The sequence below is a fragment of the Stegodyphus dumicola genome, chromosome 1 (genome assembly GCF_044657685.1).
Source record: "Stegodyphus dumicola isolate Sdum_Otavi_A_Nest chromosome 1, ASM4465768v1".
NCBI lineage: Eukaryota > Metazoa > Arthropoda > Arachnida > Araneae > Eresidae > Stegodyphus > Stegodyphus dumicola.
Window position 1 is genome coordinate 199,677,363 of NC_140768.1, and position 14,053 is coordinate 199,691,415.

The following is a 14,053-nucleotide window of genomic DNA, read 5'->3' on the forward strand; positions in this document are numbered from 1 at the left end:
TTTTTTATATTATTAATCAGTACAATCTTTTTATAAATGCTTATTAACTCTGTAGATGCTAGAGCTTTTAAGCCCTCTTCTGAATTGCCATATTTACTTAGTATTTAATACCTGAATTTGTATAATTATTTACTTTATTGTTTGTTTTTAAAAGTTCAGGTTATTGTGATAATTTCTAGCTATTTAAAAATTACTATATTGTTCTCAAGGAGGAAGAATATGAATTAATAGAAATTGAAATTGTTGCAAAAGTGAATTTGTTTCATAAGCATACACAACAATTTGTGTATGTGTTTCAGGATAATTTATTTGAAAATTGCTACCAGGCATTTAAAAAAAAAAACTTCTACACAACAATTGCTGAAGAAAATGAGATGCAGATTATAAGTGAAAAGGAAATATTAAGAAATTTGCTGTCTGAAAATCATTTAAAAGGAATGAGTTAAAATGTTAAGAAATTTGCTTTTGGAATTTAATTGTAATCTTATGTAGTAACGACTGGAAAAATAGTTATTATGAGTGAAAATTTCAGTGTTAGGATTTTATTGCACAGTAAATATTTTCTTTCCCCCTTTTTTCTTCTAATTTTTACTTTTTTTGTACTCTGTGTTTTTCAGGACATGGGCCTGGAAGATCTGGAATTCATGGCTTTCAAATCGGTGATAATGTAAATGTTGACTTAGATTTGGAAATAGTGCAATCTTTACAGCACCGCCATGGTGGTTGGACAGATGGCATGTTTGAAGTAAGTATTTAAAATTTTATTTTATTTGGTACTCTCTGATTATTCGCACTCTCACCAAAAAGTTGTACAAAAGGGAGACAAAGCAGTATATTGCCAAAACTGTTATGTGTCAACCCAGTGATATCTCTAAAAAGCATTTATGGGACAATCCAGATATGTACATAGCACATTTCTGTGTTGGCCACTGCTCATTGCTGAGTTAATGCAATTCTCAGAATTTTTTAAAGCAAAAACAGATAGCTGTGTACATGGGAAAAATAACAGTGCAAAAAGGAAGGATTTCTGGAAAAATGTAGGCATTTTATTACCATGTTTTTTGCTTTTTTAATTTTGTAGATAGACTGGCTCTTGTTTGAAATTCTTAGTGCATTGCCCTGACAAAAAGTTATTCGCCAGTGAGTTCAGGAGTGCTCTCCCAAATCTTCAGCGACCTTTCAATAATGGTGTAAATAATCAGGAAGTACCTTTTTAATTTTAAAAAGTTGAATCAATCCATAGGGCCATCTCATTAGGATTTTTCCTTCATTAAGATATGATAGATTCTGTATCTGTTTTCTCATTTTTAACATTTCAATTTGTTTCAGTGCCTTGGAACGACAGGAACTGTTGTAGGTATTGATGAAGATTCTGATATTGTGGTGTCATATCCCAGTGGAAACAGGTAATATGATTCGTAGGCCTTGGTAATAATCTGAAGTTTTCTTTATCAGATAAAGATGTATGTGGCATGTCTGCTGTGCCATATATTCGAAAAGAACAGTTTTAGATATGAAAAATTAATGATAAGTGAATGCAATGAGCTGATTTATCATTAACACTGATAGTTGCTCGATTTTGCACATTCTCTATTAAATTATACTTTGATTTTGAAACAGAATCCATTAATAAACTTACATTATGACTTCATTATCTTAAAGAACTTCTTTTAATTCCTGAAATATGAATTCTGTTTCTAATTGTTGGAACTTTTTTATAGATGATCAAATCAAATTTCCTGTCACAGATCACATTTCAGTGCTTATTACTGATAAAAATTCAAGATACTGTAACTGAATTTAAAGGGCAACTATAAAATTGTTTTTCCCCCTTTAAACAGTTAGTGGTTTTATATTGAATAAAAAAAATATACACAAACTTGGTGGTGGGTCTATGAAAATCTCAGATGCTCTTATCTGTACAATTTTTTTACACGAAGGTATGGAACTTTTTGTATTTAACATAATTCTAGAAAGTTTTTATGTCCCCATTTACTTTCCCTCCCTGTCACTACATGAATTTTATCTTTGTTTCTTCTTGTAATGAAATTGCTGCCTTAATTAAGATAAATATACTAATTTAATATAGAATCTAGTCATCTTTTTCAAAATCTATATACCAGTAATGATGAACATTCATACTTACCATCATACAAACTTATCTTATATATTTTAGCTATAGTTTGAATTACAAAAGACTCCCAATTAATTAAACTCTATTAGAATGGGCGTAAGGCCAGGGGGAAAAAATCGCAAAAATCATATTGTTGCTTTCATGCGGGTTTGTAATAGATTGAATGCTCACAGATCAGGATAATAGATAGATAAAATGAAGAAATAAATGAGCCTAAATAGATTGTAATATCAATGAGAATTTTTAATGACAGAGATTAACTTAAACATAGTTGCGTACAGCAGAGAAAAAGGGCGAAAAAGTAAGAAAGATGTACATATACATAGATACGTAATAAACAGTTACGTCATCATCACCGCGCGGATAAACGCAAACGGCGCATGCGTCAGGAGAAGCTCTCTTAAGCTAAACGTCGTATTATAATTTATGATGCAACAATCCCCCTTTCGACGATTGGCGGCTGAAAAAAAAAATAAACATTAATCGTTTACAGTTATTCCAATTAATTTACAGCACTTAGAATGTTGGCACATATTTAACGTCTATTTCATTTCTTTCATAAATTTCACAAATGAAATGATGTCTAATATCTATGTGTTTAGTGCGTGAGTGATAAACAGCATTTTTCATAAGCTTCTGTGCACCTTTTTTAACAAGTGCTTCATACTCACTTTGCATAGCCTTATGCCATTCTTCAGCATAACTTCCATTTAATGCTTCTTCTAATGTCGGATTTGTATCTTCTTCAGCAATTTGTGCTTCTTCCTTTTCTATGTTTATATTGTGGTACTCCTTTTTTAGTCTTCCTGGCTTCCCAGTCTTTGACTTTCTTTGGACGACCTGGCCCCCTTTTAATCTGCATTTCAGGTAGTGCTTCGGAATCAGAATCTTCATTATCAGATGATTCTGCCATGTTTGAGGGGCCTTCTGTTATTTCATCAGCCGATATTTGCTTTACATTCAGAGGTTCTTCCTTCTTTTTATCAGGAATATTTTCGAAAAATAAAACTTCTAAATCTTTATCATAATTAGTAGAGTTTTCAAATTCATCAATGAATCTAACATCTCGGCTTATAACGATTTTTCTGGAATTTTTATTCCACAGCCTGTATGCTTTCGATTCATTTGAGTATCCTACAAATATATGTTCTTCTGATCGAGAATCGAATTTCCCTTTAGACCTTTTATTAAGTACAAAACATTTCTGTCCGAATACTTTGAAGTGAGATACAGTTGGCTTGATGCCAAAAAATAATTCATAAGGTGTTTTGTTTACTCCCAGGCTTCGATTCGGGCAACGATTACGAATATAAACAGCACAGTTCAAGGCTTCAACCCAAAAGGATTGGGGAAGATTACTTTGTAGTAACAAACATCTGGCCATTTCAGTTAAAGTGCGGTTCATACGTTCAGCTCTTGAATTCTGTTGAGGAGTCATTGGTGCAGAGAATTCTCGTTTAATCCCGCATTCTTGAATATATTTATTAAATTCTTCTCCGCGATATTCGAGACCGTTATCAGTCCGAAGGATTTTTATTTTCTTTCCCAGACGATTTTCGACCGCAGCTATGTATTTAATGAATGCCTTTTTCACTTCATCTTTAGTTTTAAGAAAACTGACTTCGACATAATGCGATTTGTCATCGATGAAAGTAACAAAATAACGCGAACCAGCATGGGATGGGACTCTCATAGGTCCACACAAATCTGAGTGAATCAAGTTCAGTAATTCATCACTTTGAAATTTTGATTCTTTTTGAAAAGGTTGCACAGTTTGTTTACCTCGGATACAGACTTTGCAGTCTTTTAGAGATTCAGTGTTATTAAAATTTAAATTTCTAACCATGTTATCAGACTTTTAAGTCTTTTCAAATCAGACTCATTTAAGTGACCTAATTTAAGATGCCACTTTACAAAATCACTTACCTGTGCTATTGCAGCTGTTTCAGTGCTTGGATGTATATAATAAAGATCACCATGACGAATAGCCTGCACTAGTATAGATCCATTTGGTTCTATTATTCTAGCATGTTGTTCTGTAAAAATCACTGCACGATTATTTGCAGTAGCTTTAGATGTTGACAGCAAATTACATTTTAATTCCGGAACACATAACACATTTTTGAGCGTAAGTTTAATTGTCTTATTTCCATTAGGTACTGTTATAAAGACAGTTCCAATTCCTGTAATTTTTGCTGTTTTGTCAACTGCTAACTTTATGGTTGAATTCGTTCGAGGGTGAAATTCTGAAAATAACCTTCTGTCATTGCACATGTACAGCACTATCTAAGCACCATGAGGAGGTCTTCTGATAAGCATTGTTTACTGCTAAACTAATCTGCTCTTCATAATTAGAAGCCATCATAGAACCTTGATTTCCCTTATTTGATTGCGCATATTTTCTATCAGCTATTTTCTTTCTGCATTCAGATGCCTAGTGCCCAATTTTCGAACAGTAATTACACTTCAAGTTTCAAAAATTTCTTTCAGCAGGAAAATTTTTGTTTGAATTTACCTTCCATTTTTCATTTTTCTTCTGTTCTTGATTTCTTCTTTTATAATCAGTATAATATGCATTCTGTGAATCTTGAGACGATTTCCCTTTTCTTGCTTCCCATTCTTCTAACATTTTGATTTTCAAAGATTCGGGACTAGGTAACTGATCTCTTGATTCGATGGCGCATCTAAAATTTTCAAAATTTTCTGGAATACTATAGAGCAGAAGAATCGATAATAAATCATCAGCTATGTCAATTTCCATTTGTTTAAGCTTATCAACTAGTTCGAAGAAATTATTCAAATGTTCAGACATCATTTCACTTTCTGCCATTTTTCTAAATAAAAGCTGTTTTAATAATGTAGCCTTCTTTGCAGGTCCTTTCGATTCATATACAGCTTTGAGTTTATTCCACACAGCATTTGATGTCACACAATGCTTTATATGACACAGTTCACTAGGATTAATAGCAAGAATTATATCTGTGCGAGCCATTTCTTTTCATCTTTGGTTTCTTCAGCAGGTTTTAGCTCTTTACTGGTTACATAATCCCAATGGTCGTTTTTAATCAATACTGCTTCTATTTGTAATTTCCAACTGTCAAAATTATCTTTTCCGAGCTTTTCTATAGTAGTCAAATGCGACATAATGTAATACAGTTTCTCACAGCCAAAAAAACAAGATTGAGCGCTATAAAAATAGGCTTAACTGAAAGCTGATCAGTTCTTACCGTTGATTGTTTTTGCACTGAATTAGACTTAAGAGTTCAATGCTCGAAAACTTCAAAATGTTCATTTTAAACTACATATTTTGCTAATTAGGCACAGTTGAGACGTTCCTGGGCCCATAATCATTGAAGAAATAAATGAGCCTAAATAGATTGTAATATCAATGAACATTTTTAATGACAGAGATTAACTTAAACATAGTTGCGTACAGCAGAGAAAAAGGGCGAAAAAGTAAGAAAGATATACATATACATAGATACGTAATAAACAGTTACGTCATCATCACCGCGCGGATAAACGCGAACGGTGCATGCGTCAGGAGAAGCTCTCTTAAGCTAAATGTCGTACAGTCAAAAGTCGTTAATTCGGACACCCATAATCCGGACCTCAAAGCTAAAAACTTTTTGCGCATGCGCCGCGTTGGCACCTGCGCACAGGCGTTTTACGCGTGCGTGTAAGACTTTGACTACTGCGCATATGCGTGTGCGCAAGTGCAGAATACGTTTTCACCTGCGCGTTTAATGTATAACGGGCGGTGTAAGCTAAAATTATCTAATTATCTATTTCAGTTAATGTTAATGATTGCGTTGTTCCTTAATCTTCGAATTGGATCCCGCTTATTATTTTTTGCAGACTGTAAAAGCAATTTTATAAAAGTAAACTTGAACTTTCGATTATGTCAAATAGAATTTCCGATGCTTGAACTTCCAAAGGATCTACAAAACGAAAGTATGTTTCGATGTCCAACAAACAAAAAGTGGAATTGCTGCAAAAAATGGATAAAGACATGAAGAATGTGACAGAGAGGTTAGTGAAAATAAAAAAATTTCGATTGACAAGTTAATCGGTATTCTCGGCACAGCAATTAACGGGATTTGAACGGCGGAACTTTGTAACTGAACAAGAAATTATGTCTTTTTATAGAATTAAAGAGAAAGTATTATCACATAAAATGAAGCAACTTAAACAGCTTACATTGAGAGAAATGTTTAATAAAGTAAACAAATAAATATTAAGCTTTTTTTTTTTTTTTTGTAAATTTTGATACCCTTTAGATCATAATTGTTCTTTATTTCATAAATTATGGTTTCATATTTTTAATTTTAGAATTTCTGCATGCCATCTTATGAGATTTAAACTGATGATCTATAATCCGGAATCGCCAAAGTCCCGACGAGTCCGCATTAACGACTTTTGACTGTATTATAATTTATGATACAACATAAAATTTATTATGTCAAAAGAAACATTTCATTGAGTTCTGGAATTTTCCACAAGAATAAATCACAGGGTACAGTCAGTGGTTATGCTTTAAACTACTAAGAATGTTAAACACAATGTAATGCAAAGTTCATCTAAAGAGAAAGCTAACCCTGAGATGTCTCAGTACTCCGAACTTGCGCTGAACTAGCAACTCGCAGCAACAACTGAGAGCAGATGCTTTTACTGGTTTTGTATAGTTTTAACACAGCCACCAAGATATTTCTAGTACTTTATGCTCCTGGAAATTACTGGAAGGCAACATGAAGGTAGAATTATATTATAGTTACAGCTAATATGGTGATCAATTACATTTATTTCACTTGCAATACCTATTATACTGATGCACGGACTGGACCCAGATATTGCCAAATGGTCGCTAAGTTTGGTGAATTTTGGAAATTTCCTCCCAAATTTAGCGACAGATTTTTGTTGTCAAAACCATTGCCAGCTTGGCAATGTCTTGCCAAATTACTGAGATACCCATTTACTCATTGTTAAATGGACTTGCTCCTATATTCTTAGTTTTTGTGTATTCTTAGTATCTCATGTTACATTGCACAAAAACACAATAATTTCACATATAATTGCACTAAAACCATCAATATATGTACAAAATTCATAGCAATATAAATATTTTAGAGGTTTCAAAGCTTTTACTACCAGTGATGTTATTTACCATTTACCAGTTATTTTACTTTACTTCCTGAGTGAAGTAATATATTGCATCCAAGTATGCAAATTTTACACTTTTCTAGAACTGGTAAAAGAAATTTAATTGATAAGGGAAAAATTAATCTTGACGAATAAATGTAGAACTGAATAAGAGGAACAGTGCTGTGCATCCTTATTTCAGTGCTGTTTTGGTAAACTTATTTGTAAAATTTTGAATAATATGTTTTGTGTTTCTTTAGAACTTTTTTTTTTTTTTTTTTTTTACCGTGGCACAAATTACATGTAATGGATTTATATCTGAGCACTTTCTCATGCATATTTAATAATGTGACTTTTTTTGAAAATGACTTTTCAGGCATAATATAATTATTTACGCTATTTCACCCCATAATTAATCATTTTAAAATTAATTCTTTTTTTTTTTCCAGATGGACTTTTAATCCTGCTGTTCTAACAAAAGTGAATACAACTACCACAGCTTCATCCTCTGTTTCAGGCGATGGTGCTTCTAGCCAACAGTTTGCAGTTGGGGATTTAGTTCAGATCTGCCGAGATTTAGAGCGTGTTAAAATATTGCAGCGAGGTCATGGAGAATGGGCAGAGGCTATGTTGCCTGTAAGTTACATAATTTTTGTTCTAAAAATACTATCTAATTTTTTTTTACCTGATAACACTTTTCCATTTCATGAAATAGCTTTCAGAAGAATCTATATAGGATAAGGTTTCTTGAGAACAAGTCTTTTGGCTAAACTTCTCTTCCTAATATATAAAATGTACGCTGCATATATAGAAATTATGGGATGTGTTTAGCAGCCGTAGTGTTGTACCAGTTAAACAAAAATATGTTTATGAAAAATTTTTCCTGTTCAAAATAAAAATGACATTTTAACAGTAAAGCCAGTTGTCATTTTCCCTCCACTCATATCTATGCAGCAATTTTTCTTTGCCATGACTGAAAAGTGATTGGTTTCATCTTCTCTCTCTAATACACCAACTATCTAATAAGTTCTATCAGTGTACCAAGGAAATTATTACACACATATCTGCATATATTTTTATGAAATGTACAGGTACGGTAAGATAGGTTCCCCGCAAAACATCTTTAGGGTTGCCATAAAATAGCAATTAAGACAGGGTTGTCACATTTGGCGAGAAATCGTCAATTTGGCAACGAAGTTGGCACTATACCATGGATGGATGAAGATCCTTCTGGAATGAATTCTTACCAGTTTAGCACAGAATGTTCTCGAACACAAGCCAAAAGCTCTATAAACCCTGCTGGTCCGCAGTCAGAGTGTGCTTCGTCGAAAGGGTGAGTCAGAGTGCCTCGTCAAGAGGGCGACTTAGTGCCTCGTCTAGAGTGCGAGTTAGTTTGCCTCATCTAGTAAGTCTGTGCGGAGACGATCTAGCTAACAGCCGACCAGCAAGTGCCAAGTGCATCGAAGAGTCTTTTAGTGTAATAGTGTTTCTAATATAAATGGTGGGATAATTTGCGGTTAATGCATCGTCAAGAGAGAGTGTTGAGCTCTGGAATGACTGAACCGAAGAATCGGGAGCCGTGCTCTGTGTGTCGTCGAGTGCATCACGAATTGTAGCATTGAGAGTCTCGAGAATACGTGGAGTCCTGAGTACGACCGAGCAGAGTCGGGAGCTGTACTCTGGTGCTTTGCAGTCAGTGGAGCTGTCTCCACTGTTATAGCCTGATAACCTGAAGGCTGTGTCTCTGATTGTGTCAGCATGTTTATAGTAGTTTTTTGATGAGTGTGAACGTGTTATTGGAGCTGTCCTGATTAATTTTGGCTAAATAAAATGTGTTTCGATACTTCATCATCAAGTGTCGTCATTATTCATTCCAAATCCTCACGAACCCCGTACGAACGTGAAGGAAGAAAATTATGTAACACCTGGTGTCAGAAAAAACGTAACAATAGTGTGTGTTTGAAGCTACTACAGATAAAGCATTTTTCATATAATTTTTCAGATATAATTTTTTTTAATAAGACATGTATGATTTGTTTTAAACGTAAATGTATATTTTATTTACGATTTTAGACTCTGGGGAAAATTGGCAGAGTTCAACAAATCTATCATGATAATGATTTAAAAGTAGAGGTTTGTAGTACCTCATGGACTTACAATCCTGCTGCAGTTACTAAAGTAGCTTCTGATGGAGCAATTCCTGGAACATCTAGTGGAGGTACATATTTTTATAATTTTTATCAAATGGAAATATTTTTTGGCTAAATATTTTTATAATTTTGTATTTAAATATTTTTTATTCATTGCTACAGTTTTGCAATTTTTCTGGCTGTCTTCTAAGACAGAGATCAGCAACTTTTTACCATCAAATTATGTCAACATAATTTTGCTGATTAATTTGGTATGCCAACCTAAGTTTCTCATAATTTAGTGTGTTGCTGCAATACTGAAATGCATTAACTCACTCTTTTAACCAATAAATGAAATCAGGTTTCGTAAGGTTCTTAAAAATTCTTAAAAGTCCTTAGGTTTTTTTGTTTTTTTTAATCGATTTCTGGTCCTTAAAAGTCATTAATTTCGGCCAAAATCGGCAGAAGTTCCTTAATTTTAATCATCTGAAATTTGTCTGTTTTTAGAACTGCCATTTTGAGTGTGAATTAAACATTTTCGAGGAATATTTTTGGCAATTCACTGACAAACATGGTTATTTTTTGAATGAGATCATGGGTTATTATTTCATATTTCTAATATAAATGGTTGGATACTTGAGTTTTTGAGCAAGAAGTGAAATATAAGCATTTCAAAATTATTTAATTTTTTCCTAATAAAGAGCTCTTGTGCAACTTTTCACTTTTGGGGATGGGAATTCTTTTATTAAAAAGGTCTAAATTTGGCGATTTATCAACATTTTAGCGATTTTAAGGTCAGTTTCTATAAAAATTTTAAATTCGGAAATCTGAGAATTTTTCGATGATTTTTTTAAAACATCATGACATTGATAAATTTCATTAAAATAATGGTAATATATTGAAATTATATTTAAAAAATAACATTACAATAAAACATTTTTAATTTTCACTGTTGTATTAAAATGTTCCATTTTGGCCACTTATACAATATCATGGTAAGAGGTTTTGCCCATGTAATTGTCTCAGAATTCTCAGAATATGCATCAGTTTTCTCTATAAAATTAATTTTACACTTTTCCCATCTGATTTTTTTCCTAAGTATTTCTGGCTTTTTGCTGCTACAGAATTGGTAGGGGTAATTTTTCTTTGGGATTTTAGACATTGCAGGTTGGAAAGTTTACAAGGGTTTGAGGGCAAGATTTATTGACTCATCATTCTAGAAGATTACAAAATAAAAAATGTCTCCGTGGTATTAATACATATTGGATGTATTTTACAGAAATTGGTGATAAATTTCTTATTTTTTGGAGAACTTATGGAAGAACAATGAAAACATAATATTTGAATGTGTTACTTCTGATATTAGAATCTTTTTCTTAAAATGTTTATCTTTCCTTTATTTTCTCTACTTTTCACTAGGTAAAAGCACGGAAAATGTCAAAAATGCTTCTAATCTTATTACATGAACAGGCATTATACAAAGGTATTTTTTAACTATAAAGAAATTGAAACTGACAATTTAAAAGATTCATTTAATATGTCGTAATACATCATACATAGGGCTGGTGCTAGGCATTTTCTCACCTGATGCAATATCTGTGGATCCTAAATTCTGTTGCCTTGTGCCTTTATAAATTCTGCTTCCAATGCCTGCTCTAAATTCTAAAAGTTTTGCTATTTCTAGATTTTGTTGCTTGGTGTGTCACTAAATTCTAAAAATTCTGCTATGCCAACTCTGTAACCGGCCCTTACCATGTATGTTTCATATTTCTTCTGAATGTTCATATTACTAAAGAAATTAAATTAGCAGCTTTTTCTGTACATTCTATATACATTTAGCTTTTTAGCATTACGGAAATCTTTTATTAAATCAAAATTTCTAAAAGGAAAAGGAAAAGGAAACTTTTAAAGGGGGGGGAACTGAATACATAAAGAGAAAGAATTATTCTTCAAAGATATGTACATTTATTATGTAAATTACCCAGTTGTTTCTAATTTCAGGCTTTACTATAATTTCCCGTGTCTGTTTTGTCACCAGAATGCAAATCACTTAGACGGTTTTTAAACTGAGGTTTTTGGAGTGTAAGACAGAGTGTGTTTCTGACTTCTGCTTGCTTGCTGCACTAGTTCCTGTCAGCTCTGATAATTTGTAATTTTCCATCTTTGCGTTATCGCTGCTGACATTTGAATGTGTTATGAGGATAGAGTTGCTGAGTCAGCTTAAATTAAAATTAAATTTCATTGTAGCTTGGAAACCACTAGTCCACATTTTTAGTTTTCCACATTCTTTGACCACTAGTCCACATTTTTAGTTTGAATTTGACTCTTCTTATTTAATTAGATCACGGCTAGCTGTATTTTTTTTTTTTTTTTTTGTTGTTGTTGTTGTTTTTAACATAAGAACATGTGTTTATGTTCTAAGTTCTTTTTAAATAAGAGGTGTATTTAAACCTTTGTCTGACTTTGCTTTCAGACATAGTGATAATTTACTTCATATCTGTCAGGGGTTTTGGACTATTTAACTTTTCCAGATCAAGTAAATCTTCATAGCTCTTGTGGAGAGGTTGACAAGTTAGGAGAAAAAACACACAAAAACTAGTGAGAATGATGGTTTACGTATTGAGACAAATTTCTAATTGTTAGAAAAAATGCTTAAAGAGAAGGAAATCAATATAAATTAGCCAAATGTCTGGTAAGGTTGTAAATTAAAAAGGTGGATAAATATTTTGGTGAGTGTTCTTGCTGCAAAACAAAAATGTTTTATGTGTAATTTTCCTAATACCATTTAAGACTCGATGTCATAAATTACATGTATTTTAAACTGTGAAATTTTATTAGTTTGTGATTTCTTTAACAAATATTGTTAAAAAGAAAATAAAATTTAATAGTGGCCATGTAAATCCATTATGACTAAGGTTATCTAACTACCTAATTTAATAATATTAATAATATAATAATTTAAATAATTAAAATAATAATAATATTAAATAATATTAAAGCAAGTTATTGCCTTTCATTAATCCTTACCATGGTCACAAGATAAAAAATGTAAAAATTCATGCAAAACTTATATATAAAAAGTAAAAATTCATGTAAGACTTATTCTTCGCATCTAGTGAGACTTAAAATAATACAAAACAACTTATCATCTCTGGTGCTTTAGTGGCTTATTGGAACCTTAAAGTATATTGTTGCGGCAAAGCCAGCAAACTATTAAAAATACATTACCCTTTTTGTTAATGGCATCACTTACGTTTTTGTATTTATGAATGTTCTTTTGCTTCTTCTATACTTCATGTCTATGTTAGGAAATAAATAAGTATAAAATACTATTTCCTAATATCTGGTGCCGAAAAAAACCATTTACGAAACATGACCTTGAACTTATACTTCATACTGTTGGATTATTCTTGCTGAATTATTTTACTTCTGACATTAAAACTTAGTTTTGTTTTTGTTCTTTTCTACTACTTGGGCAATGGCGCTGACCGGTGAAGCTGTAGACAAAATGATGCAACTGAAACGAAAGCAGAAAGCCGTGCGAAGTAATGTTTCTCGCTTTTCTACTGAAATTGATACCTTGAACGATGATTTCTCAATTGAGAAAGTTGAATATATTTGTAATCGCTTAACAACTGCTTTAAATGATATGAAAATAATAGATAACGAAACTTTCTGACGATGAATATGAAAGTGATAATTTGCAGTGTGAAAACTACATAGATACTGGTGAATCCGCAATTTTCAAAGCACGAAAAATTATTCAAAATAAATTATCGCCAACTGCTAATAATCTTACTGCTTCGAATGTGGATACCAATGATTTAGGGATGACATTTGGCGACCCTCCTACTACAGTGCTTATGAATCAACCATATACAGTTAAATTGCCAACAATTAAACTACAATCATTTACAGGAGAAATTGAACAGTGGCAATGTTTTTGGGAACAGTTTAAATCTTCTATAGATGCCAATCCACATCTTTCTGTTATTGATAAACATGTTTTCCTCAGAGGTTATTTAGATGGTGAAGCTAAATGCCTTGTTGATGGAATTAGTGTAATAGGAGACACCTATGAAACAACAAAAAAATTGTTTGAGGAAAGATATGTAAATAAAGATCGATTTATCCAATCATACTTAGATTACTTAGAACATTTAAATGTTATTCAAGACCCATCTTCTACGCATCTAAATGATCTTTACATAGAATGTAACAGAAGAATTCAAGCTTTAACTGCTCTGGGTGAAAATATTGAAGCATACGGTAGAATCCTAGTGCCAAAAATTATTCGTGCATTCCCCAATATTATTTGTTGCTGCTATGCCAAGCGCGAAAAACGAAACGAAGGTAATATTACTAGATTGATGCAGTTCTTGGCAGAAGAAGTGGAAAGTGTAGTTGCAGCACAAAGAGTTAAAGGTACGTCTTTTTCTGATCACACCGTAAAGTGCACTGTAGAAAATTTTAGTATCAATTCCAAAAGAGTAAACAAACGTAAGAAAATTTCACCATTTTGTTCATTTTGTGATACTACAGGACATTGGCCTCAATATTCTGAAACTGTTACAGACTATGATACTCATGTTCAGAAACTTAAAACTTCAAATTGCTGCTTTCTGTGTACTAACCGTGGTCATAGAGTTTC

The 14,053-nt window shown here is 32.4% G+C and overlaps 1 protein-coding gene across 1 annotated transcript in view; it reads left to right on the forward strand.

Annotated features, from left to right (window-relative positions):
• Window positions 1-14,053, forward strand: part of mib1 (E3 ubiquitin-protein ligase mind bomb 1) — a 251,283-nt gene that overhangs the window by 75,729 nt on the left and 161,501 nt on the right. The window contains exons 5-8 of the mRNA XM_085824668.1: window positions 618-745; window positions 1,330-1,406; window positions 7,723-7,909; window positions 9,347-9,491. Of these exons, the coding sequence (XP_085680794.1) occupies window positions 618-745; window positions 1,330-1,406; window positions 7,723-7,909; window positions 9,347-9,491 (537 nt within the window). The remainder of the gene's footprint in view (window positions 1-617; window positions 746-1,329; window positions 1,407-7,722; window positions 7,910-9,346; window positions 9,492-14,053) is intronic.